Genomic DNA, 12,976 nt, shown 5'->3' with positions numbered 1-12,976 from the left:
ACTCTCTGCCGTCCCTTTCATCACCCTCATCTCTCGGCGGCTGCCTGTCCATTCCCTGAGTCTTTTTCAATCATTTTAGCGACATGTCTGCAGACTCTGTGTATTCAAATGAAACCTACACACACAGTTTGGTGTTCTTAAACAACTCCTCAATCCAACCCCCAATGTCAGAATCAGTTTTATTAGTCAGGTAGGTTTAACACATTAAATATTAACAATTAACTAAAAATAATATGTCAGAGGACTGTCCAATGTTTAAAAGTTCTTCTCTGGTGAAAGAGACGAGAGAAGGGGAGCAAGAAACTACAAAAATAAAGAAAAGCGCAACGACGACGAGAGAGCGCAGTACCATGGCAACCATCCACGGCGTCATCTTGGCACATCAATCAAAAGGAAGTTACCATATTTGACCTCATGATAAATGTCTTTACCTAGAAGTTTATTAATATATCATGCATATAAATGCTACATCTGCAGGCTTTTGATGTGATTTTCATGTGGTATGATTTCATGTTTAAAGTTGAAATGGAATTCTCTGGGTTTCTTTTGTCAGTGAGCATTTGCAACAGTCCCCGCAGAGAGCAAATGCTTTTGGTACTCAGTCCGTCGTAATCTAATGCAATATTTTAATGATTACTTAGCTTTAATCAAAATCAATAAATCAAAATCTATAAACGGTGAAAAAAAAATCATCAGGTTTAGTTTGAGACAAATGTATAAATTACTGTAATAAGTCAAACAGTAACGTTGATAAAGGGAGTGACTGATTTCGGTTATGTATAAAAAGCTGGAGACCAGGGATAGGTCAGGTGTCATGGTGACTGACAGGCATTAGCTCGGGGTATCTAACATTGTAGGCTTCGCAGTATTTCTGTGAAGCTGATGCTGTGAGTACAGAACAGACTGCACATCATCCTCACACACTCCTCCACTCACGGACAGGAACATTGTCTGCCTCCTGAAAATGACCGCCACAGAGGACAGAGGTTTTTATTGTATTCTTTTAAAATGATATGGGGTCTTAATAAAAAAAGAGTCATCACAGCCGCATCTGTTTCTGCTAAGAAGTGTGTTTCATGTTGTCATCGCAAATGAACATGTTCACACGCCCCCCCCCCCCCCCCCCCCCCCCCCTCCCCTCAAACAAGCCAGTGATGCTCAACGACGTGCATGAGACCGGAAAAACGCGCTTTCACAAGTCACTGTGTGGAAAGTTCTCCTTCCATCATCACTTCTGAATGAATCCGGTTTGAGTGTGGTGCCACTTTTTCACAAGTTTCTGCTCATTTCTTCAGACGTCTGAAAAGCTGCTACTGCTTCAAGCACCATGTATCCTGATGTGTGTCTCTCATAATAAAGGCCTGTCAACTAAATTCCACCTGGGGACTTCATAATGTGAAGAATTTGTTTGAAATCAAATCCGTTTATTATGTTATTAATTGAGCTTTTGCAGAGCGATATTGAGCAGAATTTATCAGTGACAGTGTATGGAGGGAGTCACAGAATGTTACAGCCACTCTTTTGACACTCACAGCCCTTCTGGGACGGAGCTACTGACGCTACACAAAAACACCGGCATCACGCCCACTTGAGACAAAGACCTGTCTCTTCAACCGCACCAGTTTAGTTCCTTTTCCTGTTGGAGAAACAGTCGACACAATGCTATTTCAAGAGTGAATATGTGTAACAGGAATATTTAACCATCCGAACCAGTGATAAAATAAAAGTTAATCCTACGGGCATGCTGTATGTAAACGCAACAACACCCAACCGCTCTGACTCACTACTGCTGAATGTTTCATTAATCCAGTCACCCCTGTGATTTAATACAACTCAATGTTTCTTCTTCTTTTGTGCCCTTTTCTCTTGAAAAACATTTAAAAAAAATCAAGGATCAACTCCTTCAACAGACAGGGTTTGTATTAATGTAAAAAAGGAAATTAACCTGAAAGTTGCTCAGATGTGAAAAGGTCGAGGTGACGACTCGAACCGACAGCAATGTGTCCATGTGATGTGGGCTGGTGCAGAGGGAGCATGCAAAAGGAAAGGTGCACAGGCTCTCAGCTTACAATGGCTTTTGAGAACTCGTGTTAACATGAGCACAAGCATCGGTCCATGCGTACAAAACAGTGGATGGAACAAACCTTGTTGTCCCATGTGGGATTCTTAGCAGGTGTCAGACAGATGGACAGGAGGCTGCAGATCAACTTGTTTACTGTGTTTCGTGAGGCGTTCACTTACACACACGGATACAAACTCTATTCTACTGTAGCAGCGTTCATTCCGCTCCATGATATGCAGTTACGGACGGCTACTGCAGAGCCACAACAGCTTCATGAAAAATGTAGTCAGTCATAACTTCCCTCACTCAAAATAATAATAATCTCCGCAGAATCCGTTCACATTTAAACGAATGTGTTGTGTCCACAAGTGGGGCACAATGTATAACTTTTCATAAACAAGCTGTATTTGAAAATGTTCCTGCTCTGTGCTCCAGGCAGCAGCAGAACTGGAGTGAACATCTCAGTCGGCAGCATCAAAGCCCGTCGCAGCAACCTCCCAGAGGACGTGGCTCGCCAGCTTGAAGCTGCACCTGTACAACGCTGAGGCTTTCATCAGCTGCACATATCGCAAACCTGCCACACCTGCTAACGTAGCTGCTGCTATAGGGACTGTAGTTGTCTACAGCTTTCCATCTCTCTCTCCATTCCCCCCCCCCCCCCCCCGAGCTGCTGGAAAGGCAGAGTGACTTCACACCTTATATGAAGCTTCTGGGATTTGACACATGCAAAGGGTGCTGGGATTAAAGCAGCGGGGTCTGTGTGCATGCTCTGACTGTCAGTGGCTCTGCAGCGCAGAGTGAACTGAAGCAGCTGAAGTTCGTGTTTTGCAGCTGAGCCAAGTAATGAGAATTTTACATCTAAAAGGAACAGATGCTCTTGTTCTCAAGTTGCCCCTCATAGGCTTCTGTATTAGGTTAGAGCAAATCTTTTCTGACTGTGTATTAAGGATGTGTGTTCAAACAACCAAGGGGAAATCTACATGGATGTTGCCTTAAGTGTAAAAGCAAGATGTGTATCCCCGCTATCAAATTGTGTGAAGGAAGTGTGAGTGTGTGAGTCCCAGCTGGAGTGAAGACTGTTTATACTATTGGTGATGAAAGAGGGGCCCCTAGGGGCCTCTGTAATAGGCTCTGAGGCCTCTGACTTCTTATAATGGCCTCCATATGTGTGTGTGTGTGTGTGTGTGTCTGTGTGTGTGTTTTTAAGAGAGGAACAATTGTAGCACCATATAATTGTCAGTGAGAGAACACACTTTCACTGAATCAAATCAAGCCGAAATAAAAAGAACCACAAAGATGGAGCCTGTCCCGCACAAAAAGGCTCAGACACAAAGGAACAATGTCTGTCTCACACACACACGCACGCGCGCGCACACACACACACACACACACACACACACACACACACACACACACACACACACACACACACACATCATTCACACACTGTGGTGCCAGCTGAGCCCTGTGTGTCCAACAACAGCAGGTGCTGTCAAAAGCAAGCACAGCAGACCTTCCCTGACATAGGGACACACAAACACACACATGGATGAGCGCACACTCCACACACACATTCATACAACCTTCCTCTTTGTGTAACTCTCACATCCAATAAAGACTCTCATAGTTTAACCTAATGCCTGATAGATGCAGTTTATACAAGGTTACTGTGTGTGTGTGTGTGTGTGTGTGTGTACCTGATATTTGGCTGTGATAAGCTGTGGCCTGCCATATGGTCTCACATTAGGGCCATCTAAGCTCAGTCATCCAGAAGTGTGTGTGTGTGTGTGTGTGTGTGTGTGAGATAAACACAGAATGAACCATGGTGTTTAATGTGTAGTGGTGGTCAAGAAAAGGTCATTTAAATCAACATCTTCATTTGTTTGTTTCTTCCTTTTTGATCTCCTTTCTTTTCTTTCTTCGTCTCTACGTTCGGTTTCTGTCTGCTGTCCTCCTCTCTCAAACTAGACTTCTTTTTTAAGCCTTTGTGTTCTTTCTTTTTCTCTTACCTAATATGCCACTTCATTTGTCTCCTGCTTTCTCTTCCACTTCAGGTCGCTTCCCTGTGTGTGTGTGTGTGTGTGTGTGTGTGTGTGTGTGTGTGTGAATATATATTTAGCAGTGCCATATCGTCTGCTGTGCTGACTTCATTAACTGTCTCAGCATGAAGCTCAAGCAACAGAATGATGATAAACCTTCACTGCTCTTTCAGTCTCACACACACACACACACACACACACACACACACCACCTGATTACAGTTTACTTCATTAAAATGAAAGTGGTAATTGTAGATAGATCCTGGTTACGCCCACAGACATTGGGGACATTTGATCCAACTTTTACCAAAAAATCCGACACAGACAGAAAAGGCGAAAATAATACACAGGATGTTTGGAAGTTGATGAATCCTTATATTTATCTCTATTAAATGACTTGCCTTATTTACTGTCATTTACACTCGTGTGTATGTGTGAACAATGAGTCATTTATGTCTTGTAAAGGTAGCCTGTGTAAAGGTAGTCTTAGCATGTGTATTTCATATGATATGACTATATGTTTTATTGTTTTGTACCTGTATCCTGTGTTGACCTGCGAGTCAACTGCACATGGAAATTAGCAAACTGTTATAATCTGGTACAAAGCATCTTTTCTCTGTGAGGTTATTGTTGTACATGATCCCTGACAACTAAACTAATAAACTGAACTAAACATAAATCGTAATAACGATTCATCAAACACAAGTACGAGACATTGAATCAACATGACGTCACATCATGCACGGAGTAGCATGAAAGGAAACGCTTTCACTTAAAATGTCCCCAAGCTGTGAAACAGTGGTCACAGAACAAACTGTGCTCAGGCCAGCCGGGGAGTGTTTGTATGACGGTGTCTTGCTGACACATCCCTGAAGTGTCATAAGTAATGTAGAGAAAACAAACGTTCATTTGTTTTCATTTCTAATTTTTCTCTTCATTTCTTCTTCTCTCAGGTCAGTGTGTTGGAGCGTCAGGTGATAGATTTCCTGGGCTACCAGTGGGCTCCCATCCTCACCAACTTCATCCACATCATAGTCGTCATCCTCGGCCTGTTTGGTACTATTCAGTTCAGGCCGCGATACGTCACTGGGGTAGGTATCTGACACAAACAATCCTCAGATTGTCCTTAGCCTGTGCTCCACTCTCATGATAAATACACTAGATTGTGGTTTTGTTTGGTTGGCAGTGAGTGTATTCTGTGGCTTTATCTGTGTATGAAATTCTTTTTTCAAAGTAGAGCTAGACCATCTAGAGCTGGAGCATATCAAGTGACCATCAGCATCAACATATATTAATGCAGATATGCACCCAGAGGAGCTGCTTTTCAACAGGCATAGTTGCATGAGTAAATATATTAAAAAGGATAACTAATGGATCAATTCCTGATTGAAGTGACACATCAGGAAATATAACAGTAAAAACACAGGTGTGGAATGGGAGTTACCATAACTTACCTCACAGAAACAATTGTTTCTCTTCTCAGTTGAAAAAAAAAGTTTATTCCTACAAAACTGTAGTTGCCGCTGCAGGCTTAAGAGCAGCTCTCTCACACGTTGTTTAAACCCCACCCATCTCTCTAAAAGATCGTCTCACACACACACACACACACACACAGAGCACTGCTATCTATTTTCTCTCCCTGTCCGGTTTGATCCAGGTGATTGGTTGCTTTCCCTGCCGTTTTTATTATGTCTCTGCATCTCAACAACATCAAAAGTGAAGCCTCCCCCTGCTCTTCTCCTCAGTCTGACTCGCTCCAAATGCAACACGTGAACATGCTTCTTTAATTTCGCCAACGAAGCCTGTCAGATCTCGTCTGCCTCTCACTTTCCCCGCTCTCCTCTCCCTCTTCTTTCCACAGTACGCGGCCTGGCTGGTGGTGTGGATGACCTGGAATGTTTTCATCATCTGTTTCTACCTGGAGGTTGGAGATCTATCCAAGGTAAGAAAACTACAAATTGCATTATTTCTGCATCCTTGTCAAGGATTTAGTTAGTCTGGTGGTAGCATGAATGTCTTTACACGCTTTGACACTTATCTCACTTACTTTGAGAAGAACAAAATCCCACTGATTGAGCTAACTTACAGGCCTGCATGATACCCAAAGCTTGATTACAATAATATCCTGTTCTTTTCTTTACAATCCTTGAAACTAAGGGTGATGTAGGTAAAAAGATATCTGCCTATCTATCTATCAGGCACCAAATAGAATAGGGTCATGTTGCACACTGCATGTACAGGAGCTGAAGTCATCAAAGCAGGCGGCCTGAGTTCACCCCTGACCTTTGTTTCTTTGCCACGAGCTTCCTGACTCTGAAAAGGAGGCAACTTTTTCATCACATTACTTGAAAAAAAAATAAAAAACACAGTAGAGACTTGTTTGTTTGTTCTTAAGATATGCTCGTTTTCATGAGCACAGTGCGACTAGCTTTTTAGAAACTTTTATTAAACAGTTAATGTTTATATGTAAATATATATGTAGTAAATGTTTATTCTTGGCTTTCACTATAATAGAAATGAATGGTCAGCTGCTAATGCAGGTTATTTTAGATCATATCAAACAGGCGGATCTTGAAATATGGTTGAAATGTAAGTCTAATAGTCACTTCTGTACCAAATGTGTATTGACCACATTACATTATTAAATATAATTTTTTCAAGAGTCACTTACACAGAAGTCTTTCTGTTCACTGTCACATTAAGCAAATGAAGAACAACTGCAGAGGACAAACCTTGACATGAAACAGATAAATTCCTGATGAATCCTGATTGAGAATACGTTTTATTTTCCCAACCTGAACTCACTGACCCCTCTATCTTTCTCTCTGTGACTGTTATCTTTTTTTGATATTGTGGCTGTAAGCCCGTGTTTCTACACAGCAGAGAAGTATCGCTCTCTCTTGCATTAATCTACACCGTGTAGTCTACAAGCAAACCTTCCGGTATGACAAAAGGCTTTGGATTTATGTCGCTGCTTTGACCGCGAGTAGGGAAATTGCTGAAACGGCTTTTTCCTTGTCTCTCCTGACAGGAAGGGTCAAATCATGTAAGAGGGATGTGAGTGAAAGTTCAGCTGCTATGATCACAGGGAGCGAGACTCTGGCTGCCAGCCGCTACTTCCATACGGACCGCTTATCTAACTGACGTTACGCATAAGAGCTCTAAGAAATGTCGATTCACATTTAAGACATCGAGTTCTAGTTCATCTAACTCTATCCTTTCCAGCATATTTGTTCTTTGCTCATATTATTAGTAAACACATTAGTCGAGACAAAGGTCTAACCTTTCAGCAGTACTAATCAGTTGATTTCAAATACTGATTATCAACTGTGATGACTATTAATTAGAGCCAATCACAGCTTCATAAACAGAAGAAATCAGTTGATGAGGATGTTGATTATGGCTGATTATGTTCTGTGTTGGGCTGTTTAAAAAAAAACAAAAAAAAACCTCAACAATTTGCTCTTAATTACTCGTCTGTTTGTGAGTTATGCAACATGTCTGCCTCCAGTTTGAATAAACTGCTGTTCCCATTGGGGATATAGCACCACATATCATCTACCCTAATCTGTTGTTTCCCCCTTCTTCACCAGCACTACTCCTGTGAGTTCAGACTGTATGCGAATGTGTATTTGCCACACATTCGCTCCTGTTCAGTCTAATGCTCACTTATAACTTAATATACTCATACCCAGTCTGTTCTCCTACACACACACACACACACACGCACACACACGCACACACACACACACACACACACACACACACACACACACACACACACACACACACACACACACACACACACGCACGCACACACACACACACGCACACACGTGCACACACACACGCACACACGCGCACACACACACGCACACACGCGCGCACACACACACACACACACACACACACGCACACATGCGCACACACGCGCGCACACACACACACACACACACACACATAATCTCTGGTTTCATGTACATCTCTCACTGTCCCTGAGGTCTCTTTGGTTGTACCAACAACAGACACAGCTCAGATAGGGGAATAGCTGTTTTGGGTTTTGCTGTTATCACACTTAAAAGTGTTTGCCTGTCTGCTATTTTGTTCTTTAGGAACAGCTAGAGAGGTTGCATAATAATGGTTCACCAAATGTATCCTTTATAATTTCTTATAAATGCATATTAGTCAGTGTCAATCTCCACAGCTGCTTTCTAACAAGGGTAAAGCAGCCGCTTAATTAAGGACACCTTTATCAATTACCCACTGGCCAATCCGAGGGAAGCACACGGGAACCAGATGCTGAACAGCTTGTTTTTAGGACCGGCACAGTTTGCATGCACCTCGCTCAAGGGCACATCAACCTTGACCCAGTTACTAAGGCAGAGGGGAGCTACTTTCCCCCACTGTGCCCACATCCACCAGCTGTTGTATGGGATGTGAATTCATCACCTCCCGTTACAGGGCTTGTTGACTGACCTAAGGGCTATTATTACACTGGACCACATGTAAAACAAGTGTGGCTATATGAGCTATTCTGTCAGAATAAAGAAAGCCCAAAAGGTGAAACCAGAATATTTATGCTCTGTTATAAGAACAGTTTTGTTTATCATTGCTGTGTTACTAAGCAACAATGGAAAAAACCATGACAACAAGGCAATCTTAAGTAAGGACACCTTATTAAGCATTATCCCCAAATACTCTGTCCTTATGAGTAGCTTTAGCATTAGTAGTTGTAGATGACAATATATACTTTATTAGCGAGGGGAAAATCCATTTTACTCTCTCTTATTGAGATATTGGGGAGTGCTTGCTCACCTCAGCAGTGCTCAGGATGTGAACTGGCATTGCTTCAGATTATACAAGACCAATTTCCAGACCTGGTCTTCACTGGGACTTGAACCAGCAACCCTCTGGTTCCCAACCCAAGTCCCTACATTCTGAGCTCCTGCTACCCTTCAAAAAAAAACTATCGTTACCCGTTCTTAAATGTAACAGAACTCCTTCTATCTGCAGTACATGAGACAGAAAGCAATCAAAGGATCAACAAGACAAAACATGAATGTCAGCTTTGCATCTGCAAAGTCATGATCTGTGCATTTAGCCAGCAGTAGCTTTGGAGTTTGAAGACAGAAGGGTGAAGGGTGTCAACCAATCAAACTCAGCTGCTTCCAAATGTTTCTTTATGAATCAAAATTACTGCGTTAAGTTAATTAAACATTTTTTGCTTGTTGTCTCAACCATGATTCAGACACTGGACAATATTTAAGTCAATACTTAAACATGTGGAGCAAAACCTCCAACCACTGTAACATTACACATCAAAGAAAATAGTCCCATACATGACTTCATTATTTCTGATATAAATGAGACTAACGCCTAAAATCAAAACATTAAAACATGACTTAACTACACAAATGACTGAGGAGAAAGCTGAATCAGTTAAAAGTTGAGAGCTAATGTTCTGACAGGCCAGAAAACAAAACAAAAAACACAGTACAGGTTTAAATTAAGATGACAAAACATCAAACAGACGTGGTGAAGAAATCAAGATAAATCTATGCTATCGTGACGTACTTCTCCTGCAGCCTTGCCTCTTTTTATGTATACCACTCACTGAGCGAACTGGATCTGCATAACTCGTGGGTATTTGATAAGGGTAATGATGGTGCACCCTGTGCTTACTGTGATGTAAATGAAGATCTCTTAATCTCCCTCTCTGTTGCTTTCAGCTTCTTCTTTTTTTTCCTCCCCTCGTCTCTGGTTCTCCCTCCTCCTGCGCTTTGACTGCTTCATCTCCATCTAATTCATCTCCCTCTCCCTCTGCTCAGCCTATAATCAAGTCTTCTTCATGTTGTTCTGCAAAGTATCTGCCTTGACAAGCTGTCCTATGCTCCTCTGCACCTTCTCTCCTCCTTTTCATTCACTCTCCTTCTCTACACTTCCAAAGTCAGGACTTGAGGAAATGTGCTCCAGTCAAGAAGCCCTCTGCTATTTATGGTCAATAGTAGTTCACAGTGCAGGCCTTTATGTATCGCCCAGCGAAGAGTGGCAATTTAATACATTACTTTACACACTCAGGCCCATTACTTCGGGCTTATAAGACAAAAGTGTTTTAGACAGACTCCATTTTTCTTCATTACAGGGAAGTGACATCCTTCTGTGTGTGAAAGAAGCAGAGATCAGCCTCCCTTTGATTTCTGCTGTGTTATCAGTGGCTCTTGGATTTGTGTTGTTTGCTTTGATGCGATTTCACAATGCCAACACCCCCCCCCCCTTTTTTTTTTTACCCATGAATCAAACCAATATGTGCATCTACAGTGCCAGCAGTAAATGTTTATGATAGGGCTGGCAGGATGACAGAAAGTTAAGTGAATACTTAAAGTCTGGCCATCTCCTTTTTTGCATGAATCCCTAGATTTGGATGTTGTATTGAGGTCCAGAATCACAGACAAAAAGAACAATTCCTTTTGGACTTTACAATCCTTAATTATTACAGTGCAGACATTCCTCAACAATATTTTTTTTGGCTAGGTGACGACAAATATCATGTGTTTCATTGAGTGATAATTTGAAATATATAAGTCTAAATAGTGTGAAATTTGCGAAATACCTGACATTTCCTCTTGAAATGGAAAGTGAACTATGGACAGCGAGTGGGAAGGTGGAAGAAGGGAGCGAGGAGGGGACATTCGTCAGAGTTCGTCGGCTCAGTTTGACGCCCTGATACCAGACGCCGGGCAGATGGACAAACTTCAGAGGAACACGCAGACTGTAATGACTGAGATGTGAAAAATCGTTAGCATGAATGTCGACATGGCATGCGTGGTACACTGATGTGCCAGTGATGAGTCAATGGTATTGTCCCACTCACACAGTAGGGCTGGAGCTCAATTTGGACGTAACTGATCTTTCCCTTTAAATCATTCCTTAGCTTTGCGTGGAAACCTGAACCGGAGAAAAAGCACAAGCTGCCACTTTATGATGATTGGTGCAAACCAGAAACACTATGATATAATCTTTAATAATAGTCTGTTTGATCAATAATAGTCGGTTGACTCACATCTGTTTATTGTGTTCAAGTCTGGACATTACTTAGGACAGATAACATTGACTTGACCATCACTAGTCAGAGAACTGAGCATTGTACAGGCAGAGTCTGATTGTCCTCTGCATAGAAAAAATGTAAATGCAACAAGCGATTTGAATCGAGTGTCCATCTATTAACAGCACGTCATCCTTTCCTTTAGTTACACCTGCTGCACACAGGTGTGCTGTGAGTCACAGGCAGCTCTACAGGATGAGTTATGGTTCAATTAGAAGTTACACTCACAGGGTGTGTCATATAAGTAACACAATTGACCCCTTGTTGGCTCTCTGATTGACCAATCAGAGAGTCCCATGTTTCTGGGCTAATTTGGGTCAGACAAACTTTGTTTGGGCCAAGTCTTTTCAGTGCATGGCAGAGAAATTGTGAACCTTCATTCTGTTAGTGCAGTATGGTTAAAAGGTTGTTTAAAAAGGTTGACAGGTGTGCCTGGGGCGTCTTCAACAGTGAGTCAAGAGCCGTCGTAACCTGGGAGGTTTTCCTCATGTATGTTTTATGCACTCAACTGACAACAATAAAATAAACACAAGAAGTGCACTTTTTTTCTATTTGTGTTACTACTTGTCCTCACTTCTCTTCATAGCAACACCGACTTCAAGTTTGAGAAGAATATTACCCCTTCGATGTTCTTATGGACTACATGATATACTAGCTAGTTTTAATTTTAATTTCTGACAACCATCAGGTCAATTATATGCTTCATCCCCGGCCTTGTGACAACACGGCTGCCTTCCTAAACATTTGCTATCTAATGTGTATCTTTCTTCAATACAGCCCATGTGGAGCCCCAGCAGAATAGATAAGGTGTGCATCCTGCCTGAGAGTAATTTAAGTTTAAGCCTGAGATTCATACCACATATCAGTCTGTCACACTCCCATCCTCCCTGTCACTCACCACTGCTCTATCTAATACAGCTGCAATGCCACCAAATTCATCTTTAGAAAGATTTCTCTGATGTGGCGTTCCTGACACATTTGGAGAGGGGCCTGTAGAGAGAGAACTGTCAACATGCTCACACATACACACACACACACACACACACACACACACACACACACACACACACACATACACACACACACACAGCTCACTGTCAGTAGTCCACTGTGCCATATAAAAGATGCAGCCACCCTGTGGGCGTCAGATGACACACAGATACAAACACATAGATACACACATACAAACTGTGCTTGGCTGTCAGTCATTCACTTAGGAGGCGGTGTGCAGCGGTAGGGTTATCCCACATGCTTTTTTGCATATACTGTATGTGTGAAAGTGTTTCCATAGTGTGTCTGAGTGTGTATATAGTGGGGTTTTTTTTGTCTATGCTCTACCCGAAGCTTGAGCTGTCATTCATTATATCAGGGAGAAGAAATTGGTAAGTGTTTGCAAAGAAAGTCAAAACACTGCCATTTTGAGTCCCATAACCATCCAGGCATTTAATTTCAGTCTGCAAACACAGAATGTTTCTGTGACAGAGAAGGGGGCGAGTGACCACAGGGAAAATGGTAAGATAAGAGAAAAGTGAAATATGCAGAGAACAGTAAAAAAAAAAAGAAAAAAATGGAGAAACGGAAACCAAAGACTGAAAGATTGAGGGTAAAAGAGGCAAGAAAAAGGAGCTGACAGAGAGACAAAGAGTTTTCGTCAGACGAAGGTATGATAGGTGCTGCAGGAGATGACATGTTACGGAATGAAACCTCATGAGAATCAGTGTCCTTTCCATTAGAGAGAAAAAAAAACAGAAGATAGAATAAGAAACATAGCAT

General features: G+C 42.0%; 1 protein-coding gene across 2 annotated transcripts in view; it reads left to right on the top strand.

Annotated features, from left to right (window-relative positions):
• nkain2 (sodium/potassium transporting ATPase interacting 2) overlaps window positions 1-12,976 on the top strand; it is a gene marked incomplete at its 3' end in the record, with an annotated part of 73,872 nt that overhangs the window by 34,268 nt on the left and 26,628 nt on the right. For both annotated transcript variants that reach the window (XM_079338257.1, XM_079338258.1), the window contains exons 2-3: window positions 5,055-5,192; window positions 5,963-6,043. In XM_079338257.1, coding sequence (XP_079194383.1) covers window positions 5,055-5,192; window positions 5,963-6,043 — 219 coding nt within the window. The remainder of the gene's footprint in view (window positions 1-5,054; window positions 5,193-5,962; window positions 6,044-12,976) is intronic.

Source organism: Symphodus melops (assembly GCF_947650265.1).
Source record: "Symphodus melops genome assembly, chromosome: 1".
Taxonomy (NCBI): Eukaryota; Metazoa; Chordata; class Actinopteri; order Labriformes; family Labridae; genus Symphodus; species Symphodus melops.
Note: the sequence above shows the minus strand (reverse complement) of the source record. Positions and strands in the feature narration are given on the sequence as shown.